The sequence below is a fragment of the Berghia stephanieae genome, chromosome 3 (assembly GCF_034508935.2).
Source record: "Berghia stephanieae isolate SIO BIC M18660-M18661 chromosome 3, UCSD_Bste_1.3, whole genome shotgun sequence".
In the NCBI taxonomy this organism is placed as follows: Eukaryota; Metazoa; Mollusca; class Gastropoda; order Nudibranchia; family Aeolidiidae; genus Berghia; species Berghia stephanieae.
In genome coordinates, this window is record NC_088362.1 from 103,473,742 (window position 1) to 103,501,691 (window position 27,950).

Genomic DNA, 27,950 nt, shown 5'->3' on the forward strand with positions numbered 1-27,950 from the left:
GCAGGTTCAAACCCCACCACCGCCGCGAAAAAATTTTTTATTCTCTATTGTCTTCTGGCACTTTTCTACTCACTTCATATCTTGTTGTTACCAACATAAGTGCCTGCTCCACTCACTTTTCTGAATTAAAAATTCACCCCATACACCGGAGCATACTCAATGTCTCAATCGTTTCTATGTTATATGTTTGTGATGAGAATATTGGCTATTAAGCTTAACTGCTGGTCAAAAATTACTTCGCGATGGTGGCGAACGAATCGGCGATCTCAAGAAGTGGGTGAGAGAGGGATCTAGAAATGACTTTGGGTTTGAAACGAATATTTTTGTGTTCGTGGATAGCTCACACGGTAGAGCCACGCTCTCACCTGCCAGGCGGAGTTGTCGTACCAATAAGGTCGCAGGTTCAAACCCCACCACCGCCGCGAAAAAAATTTTTATTCTCTATTGTCTTCTGGCACTTTTCTGCTCACTTCATATCTTGTTGTTACCAACATAAGTGCCTGCTCCACTCACTTTTCTGAATTAAAAATTCACCCCATACACCGGAGCATACTCAATGTCTCAATCGTTTCTATGTTATATGTTTGTGATGAGAATATTGGCTATTAAGCTTAACTGCTGGTCAAAAATTACTTCGCGATGGTGGCGAACGAATCGGCGATCTCAAGAAGTGGGTGAGAGAGGGATCTAGAAATGACTTTGGGTTTGAAACGAATATTTTTGTGTTCGTGGATAGCTCACACGTAGAGCCACGCTCTCACCTGCCAGGCGGAGTTGTCGTACCAATAAGGTCGCAGGTTCAAACCCCACCACCGCCGCGAAAAATTTTTTTATTCTCTATTGTCTTCTGGCACTTTTCTACTCACTTCATATCTTGTTGTTACCAACATAAGTGCCTGCTCCACTCACTTTTCTGAATTAAAAATTCACCCCATACACCGGAGCATACTCAATGTCTCAATCGTTTCTATGTTATATGTTTGTGATGAGAATATTGGCTATTAAGCTTAACTGCTGGTCAAAAATTACTTCGCGATGGTGGCGAACGAATCGGCGATCTCAAGAAGTGGGTGAGAGAGGGATCTAGAAATGACTTTGGGTTTGAAACGAATATTTTTGTGTTCGTGGATAGCTCACACGGTAGAGCCACGCTCTCACCTGCCAGGCGGAGTTGTCGTACCAATAAGGTCGCAGGTTCAAACCCCACCACCGCCGCGAAAAATTTTTTTATTCTCTATTGTCTTCTGGCACTTTTCTACTCACTTCATATCTTGTTGTTATCTATAGTTTGCGTCTTTTCGCCGACATAGAAAATTTAGGTGGTGTTACAATATTTTATAGTGTTCAAAAATCGCTTGTTCTATTATTTATAATATCTTGAAATTATATTAATAAAACAAATATCTCTGACAGTCATAAAAATTTGAAAAAAGATATCTTCATAGCATTTTACAATATAAAGAAATAAACATCAGCCCGTTCTGTGGGGGTTTTTTTTTTGTTTTTTTTTGGGGGGTTTTTTTGGTGACCACCTGATATTCTATATAATATATTGAACATTCTTTATTCCACAAGAAATGCCACACAAAAATGAATAATAGTTACATAAATATCTAACGAAGACACATGTTGGTTGATGTTGTCAACAATATCTTGTGTCTTTAACATAATATTTTATTTTCAATATTTTATTCTCTTTTTCTAAACATAGACGTCTAGTTCATGTGTTCTTTTCTAGCAAGTTCCAACATTAGTTTTGATAGAGGGGGGACCCGATCGTTTAACAATCGCTTGTATTCCCTTATGTATAAAACTTAAACATTTCTAAATATTCATTTCCCTTTCCATTAAATATGCGTAGAGCATATTATTTTGATTATTTACAAATCTGCTGTGCTCTGAAAAATACATTTTAAAAATCTTGCCAGACAACTCGTCAATGATGTCCCAGATTTCAGAGTTTTTGGCAATTTGAAGTTCTTTTTAATCGATCGATATTTACTGAAGGACGAGTTTTCTTGCTATTTTTAAAAATGTGCTTTTACAGAATATAGCAGTCGTATTGCCGTACACAGACAAAAACATGTTTTTCTATTTTAGTAAGAAGACATTGACCTGAATAATCGACAGCTTATGATGACATCCAATTCGTCAAAAGTCTCAACCCTTAGACTTCTTTGAAAACTCGGAATTAAAACTGACAAGTTGCGGATCATCATCTTTATAAATCTATATACAGTCACATCCCCATAATCCGAATACTTCGTTCTCAGCAATTTGTCCGGTCAAAACGAGAAGGAAATTTTTTAACTCAGTACATAATAGAAAAGTAATTCATGTCAAATAGGATCTGTCGGGACCTCTCGTCCTACTTCAGACAACACCAAAATCATCATAAAACGGAAACGCGATAGGCTACTTGAAACCTCGAATCACGAGATCAGAAGGCAGCGTGTGTTTTACATTGTTTTTTTATTCTTGGTTGAAGAAGGGGTCAAGCTCTTTTAAATTACGACACACTCAAGACGCCTACTAATGATATATAATTATTATTAGTTTTGACAGAGTTAAATTTTGATGCAAGTTTAGAAAGTTTCAGGCATCTTGATTTTTTTTTTTTGTTCCATACTTTTACGGCCTACACAATTTCAGTTAGATTAATACTAATACTTATTAAAAATATATTAACACACTTTCTTGTCCTGTGCTGATCTCTTGCACGTCCAAGTGCCATTATCATGACAAATACACACTCGCTGGTAGCAGTCCTCGACCAAGGCAAACACACGAGTATAATGCATTCGTCTTCCCACTTTGCAACCTATGATGAAATAATAAAAAAAATTGATAGTTAGAATGGTTGGTGCTTCAATGATCTAGATCTTTGTAGTCCAGTAAATTGCTAAAAACGTCAACTTTCTATGGAATACACCACTATTATAGTAGGAGTAATTTTTAAAAAATTCTATCCTGCCAACGTTTTGTTTTTGTTGTTCGTCGGTTTGGGTTTTTTTTGTTTTTGTTTTCTGTCGGGTTTATTTGGGTTTTTTTTGATGTTGGGGAGGGGAGCTCTTGTTGTTGTTCGTTGGTTGTTTTGATTTGTTTTTTTTCTTGTTAATTTTTTTATCTTTTAAAATTTTGTTTATTGTGTCTTTTTTCTTTGTTTGATTTGTTTGCATTTTGTTTTGTTTTTTGTTGGGTTTTTTTTTCGGCGGGGTGGGGGGGGGGGTATTTTTTGCTTTGTTTTTTTGTTTTGTTTTGGATTTGGGGTTTTATTTTGGGGGGGGGGGGGGGGTTTAAGGGTTTTGTTTTTTTTTTTGCTTTTGGGGGGATGGGGTGGGGGGGGGGGGGTGATTATAGTTTCTTGTCAGCATAATAAATTGAGTTTTCCTTTGGAATAGCAAAATATATAAAACAATAAGCTTTATAAAAACCATAAAGTTACATTAGATAATCACAAAATCATCATACCCACATTCTAACATGGAACGAGAAATAACAGCAATAGCACGGAAAACGAGGTAGTTTCAACAACCGGACAGAAAAGTGTTTATGACACTTTCAGATATATTTTCTTACACCAGTACCTGCTACCTAATTTGTCACTTGGAGTATCGAAAACAATTGGACAATTCACCCCTTGCCAAAATCAATAGATAGTTCAAAGATGACGTCACTCATGTCTTTGTTATTTGTTTTTGCCATCCGCGTTTATGAGTACTTCTCACTCAACTGTATTAACCAGACTATAAACCTTCAAAGTTACACACATTATTGTGTGTTGGCCAGTTTTACTTCCGGATGGCAATGTTGTGAACTTCTTAGCCAAGTGCATACTATCTATAGGTTGATTCGTTTAAAACTGTTAATTTGTGAAAGAGTTGTCACTTTCTTCGAATCAATACCAAATAGAGTGGCATAAATCGGATGAATGCAAAAAATGACTGAACTTCGATGAATCGTATTGTTTAAAATAAATATAAAAGTATCCAGCAATAATGGCGTAGACATCTAAAACAATCAAGTGTTTATATTATAATATCTGGCATACTGCTTCAATAGATGTGTGCGCTTGGCTAAGAAGCTCATAATATTGCCATCCGGAAGTATAACGGACCAACTCACAAAACTGTGTGTATCCATGAACGTTTATAGTCAGGTTAATACAGTTCAGTGAGCATTACTCATAAACGCGGATGGCAAAAAACAATAACAAAGACCTGAGTGACGTCATCTTCGAACTATCTATACGGTATTTTGTCGGAATGAATCAGATCAAGACGATTCTTATTAAATCGGAGAAACTTTCTTCTCTCTTATACCGATAAATTAAAGTATTATTCTATTTGAAATCATATTTTAGATTGTTATTCAATTTTCCAAGATAAAGAAATAATAAATATAACGACACACACACACACACACACACACCAATGACTTATTATTATATTATTATTATTATTATTATTATTATTTATTATTATTATTATTATTATTATTATTATTATTATTATCATTATTATAATTATTATTATCATTATTATTATTATTATTATTATTATTATTATTATTATTATTATTATTATTATTATTATTATTATTATTATTATTATTAGCTTGGCTTTGATACCATTAAATTTTGATGCAAGTTTAGAAAGTTTCGGGAACTCGACAGCTCATATGATAATACATTTTACTCACACACAACCAGAAGGTTTAGTCGAGTGCATTGCTGTTGCTTTGTTTATTTTTGTATTTTTTAAATCTACATCTCAGTTGAATCAAGTAGCGATGGGCGTAGTTAGCTTGCTGGATATGATTGTAACATGTTAGATTTGGCGAAATATCTGCAATTGACCTGTGTCATATCTAAAAGGTAGCAAGCTACTATACGTTTAGCAAGTGGGAAAAGACTAAAATGGTCGGTTTTGAAGCAACTGTGTTTTGTCGTTTGTTTGTTTGTTTGTTTGTTATTTGTTTGTTGTTCTTTTTGTGAATTTTTTTTGTTTTTTGTTGTTTTTTTTTTTGGTTTGTTTGTTTAGCTAGATGAAATAATGTGAACAATAGTCTCGAAATGGTATTATATAGTATGCTAGGGCTATAATTACAACAATGAACAAATGATTAAATTGTCCAAAAGGGATACCATTCCAAGTCAATTAGCATACGATAAAGTAGTCGGGGTATTAAATATTCCTCCATCTAATGTTTGAAGTTGTCTCAACTCTTTCCCAAAAAAGGAGGAGAAAAGGGAGGAGGATGAGGAGGAGGAGGAGGAGGAGGAGGAGGAGGAGGAGGAGGAGGAGGAAGAAGAAGAAGAAGAAGAAGAAGAAGAAGAAGAAGAAGAAGAAAGAAGAAGAAGAAGAAGAAGAAGAAGAATGAATGAATGAATGAATGAATGATTGAAAGAATGAAAGAAAGAAAGAAAGAAAGAAAGAAAGAAAGAAATTTTTTTCCTCACCAGGTCGTTCTCCCATCGGCATTTGATCGGGTAGCTCACACACGTTGACTGAGGCGCTGTCAGGGCACGACGCTTCCCCATCACACAGGCAGTGACAAAGCGTTTCAAAACAGCCTTCCTGTTTGATGAACATCGCCAACGGCTCCACGTGTTGCCCATGCATAAAGCATCTACGACATCCAGGAATGCTACCGGTAATGACAGGCCCGCCTCTTCTCTCAGAGTTTCCATGTTGTTGTTGTGAATCGACAGTAGACTCAGTATGGCTTGAAAGCTGCCCCTCATTCATTTGACTCATGCTTACGCTGACTGATGTTTCATCATCTGCAATGGCAAAGGGTTCAAATCTCTCTTGATTTACTCTTTGAGGTTTTGATGGACATTTGTTCACGGGTTTTTGTTCAGGACAAACCCAGCTTCCATCACAATTGCAGCTACATTTGTATTCAAAACAGCCTTGCCTTAGTAAGAATCTACTTCGTGCTGGAAACTCAGTCTCCTGAACAAGACAGTTGCGACATTTAGAAGGTTGTTGATTGCCGGGAAAATTATCCGGGACATTTTGAGGAACGCATTCTCTAGACATTCTTCCTGTACATGTCCATGATCCTCCACAATCACAGAAACAATCAAAGTAGACACACCCTTTCTGTATGGCAAAGCTGCTGTTCCCGGCATGAGTTCTATCTTCCAACATACAACTTCTGCATGCTCTGTTGTGTCCTGGAGTATTTTCAGCTACTACTGGAAATTCATTTCCCGAAGAAATAACCCTGGAATTTTGGCAGTTGGTTGTGCACGGCCCATGGACCTTTACAGTTCGTTCTATGTAGCCAGAGCCTTGTGGGAAACCTCCGCTGCTGGACCGAAAACTTGACCCCGATGAGGATGAAATCGCAGGGTTATGCTGAATTCCTAATAGACAGCTTTTGAGAATGGAAGTTGATGGACAGGTGTATGTGCCATTACAACGACACTGGCATGTCTTTTCATTGCAATTTTCTCTGACTTTGAAATCGAAACCCCCTGGGAAAACCATACCTTGATATACACAGTTACTACAACTGTTTTCACGATCCTCTTTAGTGCAAGCATTATCTGACATCACGGCACATCTGTAAGATCCACTGCATAAGCATGCACACTTGTATATAACGCACCCACGCCGCATATCAAACTCCGCACCAGGTGAATACGTTACGTTATCGGCCAAGCATTCTGTGCAACCCCCGAATCTTGAAATAGCATTTGAACCCCTTTTTTGCGAACCTGGTGATGATGATGAGGAAGATGATGCTGAAGTCTCGTGTATCCTTGCCGAAGAATGAGAAGATGGTGATAATAATGATGATGATGATGATGATGATGATGACGATAATCTGTTGTTGGGGGCTGTATTTGGTCGATACCTTACGTCATACTTCCTTCCTGGAATGTCCTGATTGTTTGGGATCGATGAAGACGAAGAAAGATGCGAGGATGAAGTGATTTCACCACGATTGATAAATCTTTTCCTTGCAGCAACTCTAGTTGGTTTATTAATCCTATCTATTTTTACAGTTTTATCCTTTTCTTCCACAGCACGCCTATTACTCATTCCAGGTGTAGATTTCCTTGAAGAAAGGTCTCTTTCGAGGGTTACTCTCCTTGAAGAACTCGAGCCAGAGTGGCCAGGAACTTCCCTGTGGTTTGTCACGGTGGTGTTGCTTTTGTCGCAAACGTTGATTTCTTGCGCACATTCGTGCTTACCGCTACACAAGCATAAACAATTTTTGTACTTAATGCACCCCACTTCTAAGTCGAAAAGTTCATTTGGTTGTTTGACCTGACCTAACACAGAGCATGTTCTACAATTATTTGTGAAATAGTTTAGCGGATGACTTCTATTTCTGGTTTTATTGTCCACCTTTCTGCCAGCATTTGTAGAAAGTTTTCGTTGGTTTGACTCAACTTTTGAAGTGAACTCGTATCTTGTTCGAGAGATATTTACCTTGTTTTTGTTGTTGTTGTAGTTGTCGCTGCTGCTGCCGTTCTTGTTGTTGTTGTTGTTATGATTGGCGTTGTCCTTGTTTAAATTTCTACTTGAATCAATATTAGTTTCCATGTGGGTTTCACCTCCCTCTATCTCGTGTGAATTTGTGACCACCGGATTGGTAAGCACGTCTTTTCTTAATGAAGCATGAGATTTAGACCTAACAGAAGGTCGTCCAAGTCTATCTTGTCTTTGACGACAAGTATTCACTCTGTTGGAGTCGCATGAAAATTGGCCGTTGCATCGACATTCACAGTCATATTGATAGCAACGTCTTTGAAGTTTAAATCTCGACTCACTTGGAATGTGCTGATTTCTAACTTTGCACGAACGGCATTGCCTTGCTCTTGACGAAGTTTCAGATTGAAGTCTCTCTGAGCAAATTTTCTTGGTGTTCTCTGCAGGGCAATTCCAGCTGCCATCGCATTTACATTTGCATTCATATCTGTTGCAATTACGTTCTAGATAAAAGGTCGTGTTTCCTTGAAATTTCTCTTTCTCTGAAACTTGACATTCTCTGCATTTGGAAATCAAAGGTGACAGCTCGTTTCTACAGACTCGTTTGGCTGTTTTTCCTGGGCAATTGTAACCTCCGTTACACTTGCATCTACATTTGTAGTGGATACAGTTTTTAACCATTTCAAAGTTGGAATTTCCCGGATAGAATTCGTTTTCTGATATCATACATGACCGACAGCCACCAGGTACTTCCCCCTTGCACACGTCCCTGGCATCCTTTCCTGGACATTTCCATCCACCGTCACAATTACATTGACATTTGTAATGAATGCAACCTTTCCGGAGGTCAAACTGTGTATTGGCTCTGTAAATCTCTGTGTCGCTGACTCGACACACTCGACATCCTCCAGGCACCTCTCCCACACAAACATCTCTGGCGTCTTTTGCCGGGCAACTCCAACTGCCGTCACAATTACATCGGCATTGATAACTAATGCAGCCTTTTCGGAAATTGAAATCGGTGTTACCTCTATAGATCTCTTTTTCGGACACAACGCAACTGCGACAACCTCCTAGTCTTTCACCTCGACACACATTTCTTGCATCTTTACCAGGACATGAGTAACTTCCATCACAGTTACATCGACATTTGTAATGAAGACAGTCCCTTCTCAACACGAAATCCGTCTCTCCTTCGTACTGTTCATGTGGTGACACGGTACACTTGTTACAATTCACATTGACTCCCGTGGGGCAGGTATTTCTGAAAGATCGTCCCGGACAAGACCAACTTCCATTGCAGTGGCAATCGCATGTATATTCTAGACATCCAGTTTTGTGGGTGAAAGTAGTATTGCTGGCTACTTTCTTTCCTTCTACATCACATCCTCGACATTGATCCGTACAAGCCCAACGACTCCTGTTTGCAGGACAATTCCAACTCCCATTGCAATGACAGTCACAGTTGTATTCTACACAGTCCTTTTGGAACGAGAAAGGAGCATTTGCAGGGTGAAAAGTTCCATCACTCGTCTTACAGGTCAAACAACCATCTGACGTCTCAGTATTATTGAGGCAAAGGTTTTGATATTTATCACTGGAGCATTTCCAAGATCCATCACAATTGCAATGACAATCATCATAACGTAAACAACCTTCAATCAAAGTAAATTTTGCTCCACTTTTAACTATTTTTCCTCGGGCATTGCAGTTAATGCAACCAAATGGGCCTCTTTCGTTTAAGCGCCTTGTTGATCTACAAATGTCCTTCGAATAATGAGCAGGACAGTCCCATGATCCATCACAACGACAAAGGCAGTTTGTAAATTGAGTACATTTATCGGTCATATTGAAATACGTATTCCCGGTAACAATCATCCCCTTTGCATTACATGTCAAGCATTGAGCTCTTTCTTTAGTTTGTCCAGAAGTTGAAACGGCGGAACTATTACGCCTGCAAATATCAGTAGCAAATTGAGGTCTACAAACCCAAGACCCATCACATCTGCAAATACAATTTCTATATTTCATACATCCATTGGTGACCTCAAACCTTGAGCCTCCATTAAATCGTTTGCCGTAGACAAAACATTTCCGACACTTGGCAAGTCGCGATTCTGAAGTACCACTGCTTCTTTGGAAATTCTCCTGGGCTGAAGAATTGTGTCCACCGGAAGTTTCTGTTCTCGTGACTTGTTGGCCTGTATTACCACACGTGCTTATCTGGCCTGATTTAGGACACGACCAAGTTCCGTTGCAATTGCAAAGACATCTTGTATAATTGACACAGCCATATTGGATTGAAAAGTGTGCATTTCCTGGATATCGTTTAAGATTGACCTCACAGCCGGGACAATTTGGAATTACGTTTGTCTGACAAAGGTTCCTAGCTCCTGAGTCCGGGCATACCCATGATCCATTGCATCTACAATAACAATTGCTGTATTGTATACAACCATGTCGCACTTCAAAGGCTGCATCACCAGGAAATGTTCTGTTTTTTACTTTACAAGGGTGACAAGAAACGTTTCCCTTACGTTTACGATCTGTGGTGATTGTACTTCCGTTCTTACCGCTGCTTGGGATGCTTTCTCTGCGACCATCGCAGATCGAGACAGACCTCTCTGCAGGACAGCTCCAAGATCCATCGCACTGACAAATGCAACTATTGTATTTGATACACCCGTCCGTGTGGGTAAAGTAAGAGTTACCTCGGTATGTCTGGCCTTGTACTACACAATTTCTGCATCTGGCAGCAAGCTGAGTTTGCCCGTTGACTTTCGGAGTTGATGATTCTAAGGAAAATCTTATCCCCTTACTTTTCTGACTTGTAGTAATTGCAGTTTTATTTTTCCCACTGCTTTGTTCTCTACACGTGTTCACGGCATATCTCTCTGGACAATTCCAAGAGCCATTGCATCGACAGAGACAATACCGATACCTGACACACGTCTCATCTAAATCAAAATAAGAGTTACCTCTTCTCTCGATGCCACCAGCAAAGCAGCTTAGACACCTATCGGGTATTCTGCTCTCAACTATCACTGGTTCTCTATCAACCCTTGAACCTTCCTGCAAATTAGTGGTATTATGAGAAGATCCACTGGACAGATTTGCCTTACTCTCAATTTCCTTCCCTGTCCCTTTTCCGTTAGTGTTTTCTCCGTGTTTATCACAGATGAAAACAGTACGTTCTGGAGGACAACTCCATGACCCATCACATTGGCAAAGACAACTATTGAATTTAATACATCTATCCGTGTGTGTAAAGTAGGTGTTGCCTTTATGTATTGTCCCGTTAACTAAACAATTTCTGCAGCCGGTAGCACGATGAGATTGGTCTCTGTGTCTTGAAGATGACGAATAATTGTGAGAAACTCCAGTATTTCCAACCGATGATGATGATGAGGCACCCGAAGCAGAAGACATTATCTTGGAAGATGATGTATTAAAAGAGGACGACGCTGAGGACGATGAAGTTTGGTATGTCTTTTTATTCCCAGAACAAAGTGGTATGGTGTATTTTGGTGGGCAATTGTAGGATCCATCACAGCGGCAAGTACATCGGTACCTGAGCAATGAAGGAAAAATAAAATAAAATATTACAATATGTTTGCTACTAGGTGACATGGAATCATAAGGAAAAAATAATGTTCTTTCGGGAATGCCACGGTTACATTTTACGATGTCACGCAAAAGGACAAATGGTTTTTTAAAAAGATTTTGTTATGAGTATGAGTCACTTTCCAATGGGCATGATCTAAATTAACTTTCCATGTGCTCAAGGCCATTGGTCACATTGCGAAATGTGCTCAAAATGACCCACTTAGTGAAAAGTGTTCAAGCATATCTTGAATATCTAACATCACGATTGGTCACTTGATTCAGCTTGACACATGGGTATGTTTTTAACATTTGTAAACAAAGCAGCGTGTTTACATTTGTTAAGAAATATCCAATCGTTGGACAGCAACAAATCATGTGATTGATGACCTGCTTTTACGAAAACATGAATGACCATACGTACATACTTATGATTCCGAATTTTATTAATTTAAATTAAGTGATAAAGATTATTTTTATATTTAAATGCGACCATCAATTCAAGCCAGCATGGTGTAAATCTAAGTATACTCAGCATAGAACAAAACAATATATGTATACACAGATACGGAGAATTCATCTCTTCTGATAGACAGCTCTTCGAAGAAGTGACACTGGACACCTAGATAACCACGCCTCTCGGACAGTCGTCATAATGTAAACAATGGCAGTGATTGGTAATAATAGCGAATGACACATGTTTTACTATCGATAGTTGGTATCTAAGTAAAATACCCATTGTTCTACCGCCTGATCAATAGAACCAGCACACAAAAAATCATGTGTAAACTTAAACGTTTTTAATATGATCTAGAAAATCGTATGATAACTAGTCACCCGTCTGGCGATATAGATAGTATGCGCTTGGCTAAGAAGCCATCCTGAGGTATAACGGACCAACACACAAAACTATTTGTAACTTTGAACGTGTATAGTCTTGTTAATACAGTTTAGTGAGAATTATCATAAACACGGATGGCATAAAGCAATAACAAAGACCCGAGTGACGTCAACATCATACTATCTATAAAAACAATCACAAATTTTAATGATCATAGAGATCTCAATTTCATTCACGTTATTGTTTCTAAACAACCAACCGACCACATAGGAAGGTGTGTCACAAATTCCATGTCTTGATTGGTCTAAAATCTATTGGTTGATTAAAATGCTTTAATAAACATCGAGTGCATGCCTATCGGGCCAATCAGATGGCCATCTAGTTTATCAGAGTACATGCCTATCGGGCCAATCAGATGGCCATCTAGTTTATCAGAGTGCATGCCTATCGGGCCAATCAGATGGCCATCTAGTTTATCAGAGTGCATGCCTATCGGGCCAATCAGATGGCCATCTAGTTTATCAGAGTGCATGCCTATCGGGCCAATCAGATGGCCATCTAGTTTATCAGAGTGCATGCCTATCGGGCCAATCAGATGGCCATCTAGTTTATCAGAGTGCATGCCTATCGGGCCAATCAGATGGCCATCTAGTTTATCAGAGTGCATGCCTATCGGGCCAATCAGATGGCCATCTAGTTTATCAGAGTGCATGCCTATCGGGCCAATCAGATGGCCATCTAGTTTATCAGAGTGCATGCCTGTGGGGCCAATCAGATGGCCATCTAGTTTATCAGACTGCATGCCTATTGGGCCAATCAAATGGCCATCTAGTTAATCAGGATTCGTCACAATTGTTTAAGAAAATGACGTTTAGGCATGCATTGAAACAACATTTGAGTCAACATAATAATATAACAAACGATTATACGGATAAGGAAGGCAGACTATTTCAACTGCCAGGAATACGCTTCAATAGTCTTAACGTCACTTCCCTCGTAATGACGCATGGTAACTTAGTAACTATCGGAACAATGGCGGACGCCCTTATGAAATATTTCTCCGACGAGCATAAAAGCGTATCCAGAGGAAAAGAAAAACAGTATAAATCTGATCATGTTTTGACTTTTACACCTTCTGATCACATGACATATGAAAAGTTCTAGCCAGCATAAAGAATAAAAAGTACCGATTTTTTTTTTGTTTAGAACCACGATGGCCGCCGTTGCTGGGCGACGTGACATCAGACTATTGAATCCAATTAAGACCTTGTCAGTTTTAATATAACTCACAACATTTTAATAGATCTTGCGAAAGTCAACAACAACCATTTGTTTACATGACTTGAATATTTGAATGTTTCTTGTCTACCAAATAAAAGTATAAATTGGTATCATTTTCTTTACAAAGAAAGAAATGTTTTGCTCATTTCAATGCTAATTTTACGGCAAACACGATACAATCCAAAATATCTTCGTTTACAAAATTTGGGGTGCGCTATGACCACGTGATCTTAGTGCAAGTCACATCTTTTTAGCACAAATTCAACTTTTAGCAACTCTCTCTCTCTCTCTCTCTCTCTCTCTCTCTCTCTCTCTCTATCTATCTATCTATCTATCTATCTATCTATCTATCATCTATCTATCTCTCTCTTTTGTCTCTCTCTTCTCTCGCTCTCCTCACACACACAAACACACACACACACACACACACACACACTCACTAGATTCACGATATATTATAATGACATATACTTTTACTTGACGAGCACAAATATACAAGTATGATAGTCAAAACCAAGCATGATGATGGTAAAGTGGCTCACTTGTTGCAGCCTTGCCTATAGGAAAATCTTGAATGACCTCTGTACGTTTTTCCGTTTACCTCGCATTCCATGCACTCTGAAATTATACAAATTTAGATTTAATCTATCAGAAATTTACTGATTTATAATTATACTATGACATCAATAAAAGTCAACTATGTTATTGACGCTTGCTCATATTTTTTTTTCAGTTTGAAATGATATGATTTTTAAAGAAGGATGTTTTCAAAAACAGCGTTGCTGTTTTGTTTTGATGCAACATTTTTAAATGCGCGATCAATAACCCCAAACATGAAGCAGCATTGTCAGAACCACATTCATTATCATCACCATCATCATCATCATCATCATCATCATCGTCATCATTATCATCTATCGTTAACCGTTAATTTTCAGTTTTGAATTCCGGACTGATGTTATATAAATTGAATGCAGAATTGATGACGGTTTATGGCATTGGACTCCCTTTGTCTGTCAATGTGGAAATATATAATATATATATATATATATATATATATATATATATATATATATATATACAGAGAGAGAGAGAGAGAGAGAGAGAGAGAGAGAGAGAGAAAGAGAGAGAGAGAGAGAGAGAGAGAATGAATAAAATTACATCAATGATGAGCTTGTGCCTAAAGGTTTTGTTTCGTAACATTTATCACAAAATACTCAAATACAAAGATTTTATGAAGAGCTATGGGAAGATTTCGTTTTCGTATTTCTTGGTTGTATGAAAAAAAGCAAAAACTGAAAGCAGCACAAAAAGAAAAGTAGAAATAGTTCCTCGAAGTTCATAAATGCTTGGACAACGTTGATACTTTAAACCCGATCTTAATAGAACTATTTGCGATATATGAAAAAAAAAGATTATAAATTGTCTGAACCAATTTCAACAACTGACATTCGAAATCAGTTTTAGGCTCTTGGTGCGGCGATGTGGTCTTATGGGTTTGAGTCCCGCTCCTAGATGCGCATAGCTGAGTCCTTGGAAAAGGCTCTCTACTCACATTTTCTCACCGAACACAGGTGCATAATGAGTACCTGTCCGTTAACAGCTTTGTCTTTGTCGGAAAAATTGTAATATCGCCCAACAGGCGTCATGTCTTGTCTAAACATGTTAATTGTTGCTGTTGGCTAGCTACCTCTTGTAAAGCACTTTGAGCATGTTTAGTGGATATTACGCGATATAAAAGCTCAATTTGTTTTTCTTCTAATCAACAAAAAGACTTATTATTGCACCCTGATGTCACCATGTTTACCTCTTACCTGTTGCTTCCAAGGTTGATGGTCCAAAAAACACCATCAGGATAATAACACTCAAACAAAGTTTCCATCCCTGAAAAGAGATGATACAAAATGTTATAATATACATTATTCTAAAGCTCCCCATACATTATACAAACGCGTAATGAGATTAACATTGTCAAACTGCCAAGCATCAAATTTGAATGATGAAAGAGGCAGACAACAAGTAGTATCACTAAAACCTTTTTTCATATCTTTGAACCAGATGTGACTAAATCAAAATCGTTTTAGTGGTAGGAGTTAGAACGTAAGCAGTAGGATTTTTGATAAACAATCCTTATTTTACAGTTTTTCCATATCGGTGCTTATAGATAGAACAAAGAGTAATTCTCACTCAACTGTTATTAACCAGACTATAAACGTTTAAGATGTGTTAGTCCGTTATACTTCCCGATGGCAATGTTGTGAGCTTCTTAGCCAAGCGCATACTATCTATACGGCTATGTGTTCTAGTAGTATGACACTCGCGTTCCGTCCAGGAGGTTCCGGGTTTAAGTGAAGCTCTGAGCGGTGCATGGTTGAGTCCTTCGAAATGATTTACTCACATTCTTTTACTGTACTCAGATGTAATATTATGAGTACCTAGTCGTTAACATTGGTGTCTCTGTCGAGAAAAAATATTGTAATATCGACTGACAGGCGTCATGTCTCGTCCTGTAAGATAAATAGTGTTATTGGCTAGGGATCCCTTCTAAAGCGGACTGAGCGCATTTAATGATATTGCGCTATAAAAATGATCAATGTTTTAAAGTGCTCAAGTTTATTTTTTGACCATCCATTTAAAAGCTGGGGTTTTTGGGTGATAAAACTAGTAAGAATCCATCAAAAATAGCTAGTACTTTTATTTTATTAAGGGCACATCTCTGACCGGCAGATTTTATTTGAGGGATCAAATTAATTAGCTTTGTCAGAGTGCCATATGTCGTAGCCATTGTTATGGTATAGCCTGACCGTGGCCTTCGTAAAGTTATGGTCTGATACTGACCAAAAAATGACGTCAAAATGCCAGTCTTTTGCTACAAAAGAAAACAAATCGTGAGTTGTATTCAATAGTTCAACCAATGAAATAGCTTGTATGAGCTCTACTAATTACAACTCACTAAGTGGTGCAAAAACCAAATAATGATGTCAAACTGCCAGTCCTTTTGGATTTTAGTATCAGGCTATAACATAACGATGGCTACGGCCTGACACTGAAATCCAAAAGGACTGGCAGTTTGACGTCATTATTTGGTTTTTGCACCGCCTAGTGAGTTGTAATTAGTAGAGCTCATGGAAACAAGTTATTTCATTGGTTGAACTATTGAATACAACTCACAATTTGTTTACTTTTGTGGCAAAAGACAAAAGACTGGCATTTTGACGTCATTTTTTGGTCAGTGCCAGGCTATAACTTTACGAAGGCCACGCATATATATGCAGTTTGTATCGATAGTACTTTCCTCCGTCCGTGACATTGTAAAGAAGTGGCGGCTAGAGCTGTTGACAGACGGAATGGCGCAGTGTAAATGTTATCTTTATCATTTGATCATTTTTTAATTTTCTTGTCCGACCCCAGACTTTTGGAAAATTGTTCATTTTTTTCAGCACACAAAAACTGGGCATGGGGATGTTTAATCAATGTGAAGAATGATTTCATGCATATTGAGTACGTTAATTGGAAAGGAAAGCTAAGGTTAGAGGAATCTTATAAATCTCATTTTGATTTTGATTATCATTATTAGCGTGATAATATCTAATTAAGAAATAAAAATTGATCGTCTTATTTCTCTCAAATTCTATATGTGACCCCCCCCCCCCATCTCAAATCGGTATTATATCTGAGTGGATAAGACTCAGAAATTTGAATTTTAGGAATTGAGAAATTTGAGACTTAAATGGTTTGAGATACTGTCTTCAGTTGCCTCATTAGGGAGAGTCTATTCAAAGAAAATTTCATAATTTAGCCCGGAAAATAAACCATTGAGTATCAGAGGCGGTCTTTAACATATTTATTTGTTCATTTGTGCATTTATTTATCCATTGAATGTGTCTTTAAAAATAATTTAACTCACTAAAAGAGTATAAGTTTCGGGACTTCTCACGACCAATATATTTTGCCGTAATGTTCTCTCACCTTCAGCTAGAAATTCAGTTTAAATGAAGCATATGCCCATAATTAAGAGTTTAGACTTATCATAAGTTTTATTCAATGTTGATAATGCACATAATCTTAAAATGAAGGTAATTAAAAACCAAAACACGTAAAAGAATGACAACATTGTTACTCAAAAACTTACCATGATGAGACAAAACGTTTTAAAGTGCCAGATTGCCTCTATCTAAGGGTATTTTTTTTAACCTGAAACACCCAAAAAGTATTAATTTAGCATTTATCACAAACCAATATATCAATGAACATTATTTTCAACTGAAACCCATAAAGACCAAGAACATCTAAAATAACTATTTGTATTCATACAAGCAGAGAAGGTCTAATTTTCCTGTTTGCAAAAAGGCATATAAAACTTGAGTTTTCTACTTTTTCCAAAATATCCACAGTGCGCTCGAAGTGCTTTATCAATGGTCAGAACCAAACCAAAGACCTACAGACCTAGCAAACACAAACGTACCAGTCTTTTTTTTCATTTTGGCCTTTAAAGTTTTATTTCAGGTGGATATCAATGTATTCAAGTGATCTTCAACTTGTCACAAAATTCATAAACTTTAGACGTTGGAGTCTCAGTTTTGTTTAACACTAATTACGAAATTGTGATTTTGTCATAATATTATGGCACATGGCTGTAGTTCATTGGTTCAAGCTCGGTGTGGGCGTATCAAAGTTGAGACCTCTTTACTCACATTCTCTCAACATACTTAGGTAAAAAATTAGTAGGTTAGCCGACCTGTAAAAAAATTGTTTCTGTTAAAAAAGACATTGTAATAACACCTTACAATCTCGTCCTACATTGTAGGGTTGCTGTTGGTCTAGGACTCCTCGTAAAGCTCTTTGATCACGTTTAAAACTTTTTAAAATTTATCGAATATTAGGTTTAAAAAAGATTTCTGGCTGAAATAAATAGAATATGTGTTTTTCTAGAATACAGAAAAACGGACAAACAATTCTTCAAGATTTATTGAGCTTGGCCTTCAATGCTTCTTTGGACCATCTGGTAACAAATCCATTAAAATGTCAAACTGACGAGAAAAGAGAACTGAGTCTAGCAAAAATCACAAACATCAACTCCAAAATCGAATAACAAAACCGCTAATTTATAACCATGAAACAAACCATCAATATCCATGTCCTTTATTAAGATGATTAATTATTTCAAAATTGTGCGAATAATAGTTTATAATCAAATCAATTACGACACAAAATACATGGAACTCAGATTTTAAAATCCCATTTGACAAACAAAACAACAGTACACACTACATAACGTTACCAACAACCATCTCACGTTATCTGAAATGCGTATTTTAATTCCTTGTTTAATGACATGCAAGTTTGCATTGTTATTTGTTTATTCTTCTTTACTCCTCAATGACATAAACATCACCACACACATCGCTCTGTACGGGGTACTTACAATCCACTTAAAATGCGATAATTAACGGTGATGACACTGTGGTAAATATGATAGAGAAAAACTACTATCTGTTTAGAATATATTGTTACTCAGAATTATTTTCCCTTGAAAGAGGGGGAATAATCAACCGACAAATTGCATCAGTGCTTTTATTAATATCATCATCATCACCATCATTGCCTTTTTCACCCTGGGTCAGGGTATAGGCCACAGACAAACAGTTTCCATCCTTCTCTATCCTGAGCTAACTTTTTTTATCTCGTTCCATGTCTTATCACTTCTCTGTACATCAGCTTCTTTAATTCTTGTGGTCTTCCCTTTGATCACTGCAAATCTTCTCCCCAGACTTGAGGTGTTTCTGTCCGGATTGTATCCAGTGGGTTTCGCTTACTCCAAGTATATGCAGCCTGTATCTTCTCGTCTCAGTCACAACTTGAGAGCTTTTTCCTGCTTCATAGATGGTGCGAACGTTCCACGACGCAATTCGAAGCTGCTTGTTTGGCGAAGACGTCATCGGGTCACCAGGGTCCTTTCGGCTTTGTCTGTTGTCCTTCATAAATTCTGTCATTGCACAAACATTGTATAATATTAAGATCCAATTGACGATGATGCGTCCTGAATTAAGCGCAAACGTTTTTAGAAGAAAGGTTTCCCTATTTCAATATGTCATTCAACAACATAATATAGCGCCACATCACTTTGAAAATATTTTTTGAAAACCTACCCAATTTCTAAAACATGTAGATATTACATAATGCATGCAAACACAAATACTAACATGTATATAAGATATACCCGCGATTTTAATATGAAGAGGAAATAATATATAGTAACAAGAAATCGATGGTCGGCAGATCAAACCTCTGAAGTCTTGATTTTCATGATCGGCGGATCAAAACTCTGGAGTCTACATACGAGCTTTGCGCCTGTTGCGTCTTCAGAGTTTATCTCCGCCGTTCGTGAAAATCAAGACTTCAGAGGTTTGATCCGCCGGCCATCGAAATGGATTAGCAGATTCTCCGGAGCCATGAAATCAATTGTGACCCACCGCCTCAGAACGTTATAATGTCAGGATTGTTTAGATACTAAAAATTGATTTTTATAGTAAATCATAAGAAACCTGTCCAAATTTATATATCATATCAGTAATTGGGCTTTAAGATGGACCAAAAATTCCTTAAATGCTCTTAATACATAAAAAACAATATTATATTACACATCGCATGCTATTTAATTTGAGATAAAATATTAAAACGGGAGAAACAAATAAAAGCATAGCAGAATTATTTTTTAAATAAATAAACATTGACATATTATGAATGCTTGGTCATATATGTATTTTAAAGCAAAGAGTTCCTCTCAAGGGTATCTTAAAATTCATTAACATCTTTAGCATTTTTAGTATGAAATTCCAGACTGTTCCATGTTTTGGCATTACAGAATATAAATGTTTCATTGAAGACAATAGTTTCATTCCAACATAATACGACGATATATCACAATTTATTCGAAGCTCATCCCAGTTTCTGTAGCGTTAAACAGACAGTAGCATTGGTTGCTACAAGTCTGTTGCAGAAGTCTCCGAAGACTTAATGTGGTAACGCACTTGCTCCCCGATCTTTGCTGATGGGACAGCGGACGAAAATCATTGTCACTTGAATCCGGGGCTGATACCGGTCTCTTTGCTTGTCAGTCTCCAGCAATGGAACAACATCGTTTCTTTCACGTCAGTTCGATTCCCTCTTCAATAACTGAACAACCATATACGCAATTAAAAGAGGAATGATTGACTATTTAGAACTGCCATTGGGTTTTATAATTCCTTCAATGTAGAGAGATTGTTTTTCCATCCGGGTCATATCTATCACGTGTCGTGACCACCAATGACATTATAGTCAGCGAAAAGAGGGAGGTCACTCACGTTTGAAAAAAAGTATGTCTCAAACTTGTCTCAAATTTCCATAAGAATGCCAAATCATTTTGCAATCTGTCGAAAGGTTTGGATGCTATTAACGGACGGTTTGGATCTATTTATTAGGAAAAGCCTTCAAAGAATTAATTTTGAGATTTTGCTGGAAAAATGATATTTGATTATCTTAGAATTAATATTATTATTGAAGTCCACCTTCTCAAAATAGACTATAAAGGCACAAAAATTACAGTCGAAAGGTGTGCAGGTAGTAACAAAAGCGTGAAAAACGGAAAGCTATTTTGCTATTTTCTCAATATATCATTTTTCTAGGGGTTTTGGATACTGCGTCAAACATTTCTCAGAATCTATTCAATGAAATTCTCTGAAAATTTCCACAGTTATCACAGAGATAATGTATTATATCACCATATAGAGATTTTGTTTTGGATAAGGTATGTGTATTTTGAATTACAATCCAAATTATAATTTTTTAACATCAATTTTGTCATAACATTTTGATTCGCAACTTTGTTATGTTCTAATAAAAATCCTATAAACTAAAGCTGTAAAATCTCTCAACATGGAGGTTATTCCTTTATTCGTTTTGTGGAAAGTTTGCCACAAGATTGTTATATGTTTTGAAGCCAGACCCCCAAATCAGGTCGCAAAACGGATATCGACACAAATAATGTATATTTTTCACCAAAAATGTCTTTTTAACCTATAATGACGATATAGAATGATTAAAACCCGCCCAATTAATGTTTATTTTAGAAAGACCGAAAACAGCTCCTTCACATTTAAAGTCAACGGATTTTTTTTATTGGCGCAATATGTATGATAAATATAAGTATACTGACAAAAACTTTTTTTTCAAATTGTGGCTCGACTTTATATTAACTTAAAAGATCGATGAATGAAGATGATCCTCCAACTCGTCTAATCGTCTTAAAACTGAGACTTGTACCAATTTGTCAATCATTCATAAACCAGAGACATCATAAACGTCTCTAGTTGAAAAATTTTTGACAAGTAAGGGGGGAGGGGCGGGGGGTTCGGGATTATCTTAATTCATCTATATCTGAAGGTGTAAAAATGTGACCAAAAATGAGAAAGGGCGTATTCTCACTACGCAGAGTGATAATTTTATTAACTCACTCAATCCTAGTGATTTTTGTTACTTTTCAAAATTGGAAAAAAAAATTTTTAATGAGCAAGTGCATAGATAGTTTTATTCAACTACCATCATTAACATGTAAAAATTAAGAACATTAGCTTTGATATTGCGCCTATAATTTGTCTAAGACAAAGTTAATAAATAGGCATGGGGCAAAAGTAACCGGGGTATACTACGTATATAGTCGGTGTTAGGGTTGAGTGAGTTAACAAGCGGAAAAAGCCCTCTAGAAAAAAAAACAGAAATGAAATGAGAAGACTACACAAACATCTTAATTGATCGATATCTGAAGGGGTAGAAATATGACCAAATATGAGAAAGGGCGTATTATCATTATACGGTAGCAGAGTGATAACTATAATATTAAAAAGCGGAAGAAGCCCTCTAGATGAAAACAGAGATGAGATGAGAAGGCTACACAAAACACTCCTAATTTGTTCAAGTATTGTCTTCCTCTTTCTTTACGTCAACCTTAGGCTGTGAGAATCCACTCACCACCATGACCCAATCGGGTCAGCTTGACTGATATCTAGTCAAAATTGAATTTATTTACACATACTAACTATTCTTGCATGTTTAAAAAAATGGTGAGTTTTATAGGATAAATTAGCCGCTTACTGTGTCCAAAGCACACAAGTACGGTTTTCAAAAGCTAACCGTAACATTTAAATTAGGACGAAACACAATGCATATATTGAGCTATTATAATATCTTTTCAACAAACACACCTACTATGGGCGACGACATGAGTGAATAATGAGCCGTTGCCAAGGACTCAGCATTGCGCTGCCCAGAGCGCAAGCGAGGAGTTATAATATTAAAGAGACAACGCAATTTAGTTAGACGACCTGACATACAAACGATTTTTCGTATTCTTTCAACTCCCCTCCTACTCGTCTTTCTCCTCAACCTTCTCCTACTCGTCTTTCTCCTCAACCTTTTCCTACTCGTCTTCTTCTTCCTCCTCCTTCTCCTCATACTACTACTAATAGTACAACAACAGCAACTACTACTACTACTACTACTACTACTACTACTACTACTACTACTACTACTACTACTACTACTTCTACTAGTAGTAGTAGTAGTAGTAGTAGTAGTAGTAGTAGTAGTAGTAGTAGTAGTAGTCGTCGTAGTAGTAGTAGTAGTAGTAGTAATTGCAGTAGTAATAGCAGTAGTAGTAGTAGTAGTAGTAGTAGTAGTAGTAGTAGTAGTAGTAGTAGTTGTTGTTGTTGTTGTTGTTGTTGTTGTTGTTGTTGTTGTTGTTGTTGTTGTAGTGGTAGTAGAGACAGAGAGAGAGAGAGAGAAAGAGACAGAGAGAGATAAAGAGAGAGAGAGATAAAGAGAGAGAAAGAGAGAAAGAGAGAGAGAGAGAGAGAGCAGTGTTTCTAGCCAATTACATCCTCCCCCCCCCCCCCCCCCCCACTCAAGAAAATCAATTGTTTGAGAATACAAAATTCTACTCCTCTGAACCGATCCACTTGTCATTCATTCTTCCATATTAATTCCCATATGTCAGTATTTTTTGGAATATAGAAATTCAATAATCAAGTTGGGAGGAACTCTTCAACAACAAAAAGTTGCCGAGGAAGTCTTACTTTCACTTTTTCTAAATTGCTCCAAGATGTACTTTGGCAAGTTTCAAGGTGTAGCAGCTATCAAACTGATTTTTTGTTGTGGCTATTTTCCCATGAAAATATAAACAATCACCTTTTTATAAAATCCATCTGGCTGTTGTAAGGATTTGAAACACAGTATGAAAAAGTCATCTCGAGTTCTAAAGCCTTTGCAGTCAGAGTTTATCTCCGTGCTACCTTTCATATAGGACGCTAGTTTCTCTAGAACATTTAGTCAGTTAATAGATCCAACTGCATGGTCATGTGTGGCTGAACCTGTGAATGATGCTGATACCGGTCGCTTACTCTTGAATCCCAGTGTTCTACCATTTGAGCTATTGGGCCCCATAGAAAGAGTGTTTCATGGTAATAAATAACATTAAAAAACCCGAGACATTCTGCTTTTATATCTCCCCCCCCTCTCTCTCTCTCTCTCTCTCTCTCTCTCTCTCTCTCTCTCTCTCTCTCTCACTCACTTGTACCGATGTTTGAATTACACTTCCAAATTAACCAAATATATATAATATGAAAACATATTTTATTGCGTATATCCATGGATTTGCCATGAACAGTGCGTTTTACAAAGTTTCATGTATTTCCCTAGCAAGACATAACATGGAGCTATATTTAATATCATTTCCATTTACCGTACCAGTCGCCTGGTAGGCGTCCTATTTGTTCTAACACTCAAACAATATCCATCACTGCCTACAAGACAGTTACTTTTTCATCTCTGAGTCTAATGTTTGTAAAATGCCTTTCCCAAGAACACGATATTATCAAGTCCAGATTTTTCACAATCCATGTCACCCATCTGGCCACTGACAACGCTTAGTATTGCTTGAATTTGTGACGAGAGGAGACACCGCACCGTTAAGCCACGAGCCACACAAATAATATATGGATTACAGGTTTATAGTAAATTAATTACTTGTCCCGCCCCCTCCAACCCCCCCCCCCCTCCCACCAACACACACACACACACACACACACACACACACACACACACACACCTTCTCGTTACATTAAAAGAATTGTAGAAACCAGAGCTGAAGGCAGGGTACAAAATACTAAAATATAGTCATCAACAAACAAACAAAACTATAACTTACAATAATATAAGTAGGTTAGGTGGTACCGTTGGCTCATCCTTGTGCAGTGTCTCGTTTTGTAATTAGGACAAGCAATGTTGAACGTGGTCAGTGGCCGGATGGTTGACAATGATTGCATACCTCATTCACAGCGTTGTGCCCTTTGAACAAGGCACGTTAGATTTGTCACCCCACTCGACTCAGGTGTGAATGTAGACAGTGATGAACATTGTATAAATACCAGTACAAAAGTACTCCGAACAAGCCATTTGTACTGAATGAAATATTCAGTAGACCACAAAAGGTGTCATTTTCGTGGATGAGAAAAAAAACAGCACATTTGTTCTTCACGCGACGCGATCATAACTTTATCTAAATGTGACCATTCAACCGTTGATACTTCGGCCATCAATTAATGTACAAAGCTAAATTTTGTATTATTTGAAAGATAGAATTTTAGCTTTATTTCTGTAATACTTTAACAATAAATATGACATTAAAGAGGATAAAATGCTGTTTTAAAATTTAACAGTAGCAAAAAAATAAAATACAAAAAAGATTATTTGTATAGATTTTAAACCGGGGCTACCTAAAAGACAAACATCTTGTCTCTATCAGTTTGTACAAATTTGTTTTAATGTCGGTTGCATCATGGTTGAGGTAGGCGTAACATTTTTAAAAAGTCCACCGAATTCTACTCGCGACTTTGGGATTGATCGAAATTTTTACATTTGGCTAGAGCAAGAAACAGCAGACAAGTTGGAATCTTAGGTTCATAGACGCCATTCCTCTATAGAATGTAAATGTTGCTGCTCGAAGCTCGAAGAAATAAATAACAGTGTGAAATTGAATGTAAGCTTCAATTTAATTACGAAAACAGATAGATGGATGTTTTGGGTTTCCGAAACGTCCATTCTATCTGTTTTCGTAATTGAATTTATTCCTCTATAGAATGAAGTTTGCTCTAACCATTAAAAATGTGATGTAAGGACCGTTATATTTTGTTATTTAAATGGTTTAAAACTAGAAAATATAAGTGTCAAAATAGTTATTTTGATTAACATTTTGAGTTGGTGAGTGTCGGCCACTATAATATATCATTCCGAGTCGAAAAAGTTCTGAATAAATTATGTTGCGGGTGGACTTCTTAATATAGCCGTTCTCCAACAATACAACTTTTTTTAAAATTTGGCCCGAAAACGTTTACTTCCAATATCGTTCAATCAATATGATCCTCAACTTGTCAAAGAAGTCACAGATTTGAAACTTTTCGACAAATTATTAAGGGTCATAAGAAGTCTTAGTTTTGAAACGTTTAGCATATTTATGGTATCATTTTAATCAATCGATTTTTGAAATAAAAAGTTTGTTGGCCAAAACAAAAAAACGGGTATTGCCATACATTAGAATTTCTTTTTTTTTCTCTGTTACCACTGAAACGTTTAAACATAAAACTGAATTACAATCAACTTTATTATCGGCTCACCTTGCCACATTGGGCTACTCATATGTTTATATTTATTATTAAGATTGTATTCTCACGTACAACAAATTAAGTGTAAGGGAATTTGTTTTACAAGAGTTAAGTAGTCATCGAAGAAATATGTTTTCGAAGTGAATCCCAACAAGCCTAACATGAAGGGTTCATAAACCATAGTCAAAGAACCTTGACTTGAAAATCGTTGGGAGGCCTTCCGAAAGCTCCTACATCCGCAGTATTCTTTTTTTAAATATATATAATGTTCTAGTAGGGGGTTTGGGAAGGGGGAGACTTTTTTTAAGTCCCCCCCCCTCCCAAACCCTCTACTAGAACATTATAAAAAATAGAAGAACACTGGGGATATAAGAGCTTTCGGAAGGCCTCCCAAATCGTTTATTGCATTTTGTTCCTATGTGATTTTAAAGATCCAATGAGAATGAATTTTAAGCAAAGATTATAATTGGAGTAATGTATATTATCTTAACCTACATAAAAGCTCACTTGGCTGGAAAAAAATATCATAAGTTTCTTATTTTCATGCAACTATGTCACTGTAACAAAGACATACATCGTATCTATGCCAAGGTAACGATTATTAATTAACACTTATCACACCATTGTCGTAAAAAGTACATACAACCACTTACTTCAAATGGGATAATAATAATATGTATCTTCTAAGATGGCACAAAGAATGTGTTTCCCATTATCATCTTCATCACCAATATTCTAACAGGAGATTCACCACTAGTGTTTTCTCTGGGTTGTGACTTTTTTATCTCTGACTAATAAAGATAAAAGAGTTTCAAATTGCTTACAAAAGCTTCGCATAAGTACTCACATAACGACTAAGACCTACGGAAAAAGCATGACCCACATTGACCCGTTTATATTTCATTGTTAACAGATCGAGAAGGTCGTCTCGATCGCTGTTGGTTCAAGCAGGTTTCAAACACTTTGTAATTTGTGTTTTGCCGAGATGGAAACCATGATTTGTCGTGGTTTGATTTGATTTGTGAAATTTCCCTTCAGATAAAATTTAAGAGTTTAAATTGATCTGAAATACTAAACGGAAAGTCACAGATTTAATTTTCAATATGGTATGTAATTATTTTAATAGTAATATTATTCTCCAGCAACGTGCACTCGTTTGCAGGTCTAATAATCCAATGTAATGGAAATCTCAAGAAATGGCGCAAGATATTATCCATTATAACAATGTTAAACTAAGCCTATAATTACTTTCGGATGTCAGGCCTGCATATATGAACACGTCGTCCAGCAGCATTAAAATAAAAGGTCTATTATAACGTAATTGCATGAATACAAAACTTTCTGTATAGGTTTATTTCAAATTGTGTAATTTCTGGAAAGTTAGAGAACTACATTTTTTAGAATTTAAGTCTGAAACAAGCTTTTATTTCAATGTTTATATTTCGAAAAAAGAATAAATTCATAATTGCTTTTCTTCTTGAAAAGGAATTGTATATCTTTGGGGTTTTTAATTTGGACTTGGATTAAAAATATAACTCTCTTTCGTAAATGAAACTTTGAAACGTGAGGATTCAAGCCATTGGGAAACGGGGCTTGACAACATGAAAGGATTAGAAATTGTACTACACCTATTAGTGATCAATAAAAGAACCATTTCGTCACATCAAAATGAGCAACTTGATAATATCAATTATAGACAGAAATACTTTTACAGGCTGTACCCCCTCGATTGTTTTTGTTTTCCTTTTCTTCTTCTTCTTCTTCTTCTTTTTCTTCTTCTTCTTCTTCTTCTTCTTCTTCTTCTAATAATAATAATAATAATAATAATAATAATAATAATAATAATAATAATATAATAATAATAATATTATTATTATTATTATTATTATATTATTATTATTATTATTATTATTATTATTATTATTATTTTACCTCTTCCTCTTCTCTTCTACCTCCTCCCCCCCCCCTCCTCCTCCTCCTTCTCCTCCTCCTCATCATCATCATAATCACCAGCATCCTCATCATCATCATCATTACTTTCTTAACAGAAAATTGAGTTTTCTTTTAATATTTCTGATT

The 27,950-nt window shown here is 36.6% G+C and overlaps 2 protein-coding genes across 13 annotated transcripts in view; one reads left to right on the top strand and one right to left on the bottom strand.

Moving 5' to 3' along the window:
* Window positions 1-1,686: 1,686 nt before the first annotated feature.
* Window positions 1,687-26,726, bottom strand: LOC144969035 (uncharacterized). 9 transcript variants are annotated; one of them, XM_078908011.1, is made up of 6 exons: window positions 26,525-26,726; window positions 17,309-17,370; window positions 14,991-15,060; window positions 13,719-13,794; window positions 5,462-11,022; window positions 1,687-2,821 (listed from the first exon to the last, which is right to left on the bottom strand). In XM_078908011.1, exons 2-6 carry the CDS (start codon window positions 17,309-17,311, stop codon window positions 2,685-2,687), a joined length of 5,847 nt encoding a protein of 1,948 aa, XP_078764137.1. In that variant the 5' UTR covers window positions 17,312-17,370; window positions 26,525-26,726; the 3' UTR covers window positions 1,687-2,684. The 9 variants fall into 9 exon arrangements, with proteins under 9 accessions (XP_078764137.1, XP_078764141.1, XP_078764133.1 ...); XM_078908015.1 differs by lacking the exon at window positions 26,525-26,726 and adding an exon at window positions 18,602-18,831; XM_078908007.1 differs by lacking the exon at window positions 26,525-26,726 and adding an exon at window positions 18,473-18,617.
* Window positions 26,727-26,728: 2 nt separating this feature from the next.
* LOC144969034 (uncharacterized) overlaps window positions 26,729-27,950 on the top strand; it is a 55,462-nt gene continuing 54,240 nt past the window's right edge. For 2 of the 4 annotated variants that reach the window (XM_078908001.1, XM_078908002.1), the window contains exon 1: window positions 26,729-26,977. In XM_078908001.1, the coding sequence (XP_078764127.1) occupies window positions 26,975-26,977 (3 nt within the window). In that variant the 5' untranslated portion in view covers window positions 26,729-26,974. The remainder of the gene's footprint in view (window positions 26,978-27,950) is intronic. The other 2 variants (XM_078908004.1, XM_078908005.1) reach the window with 1 other exon arrangement.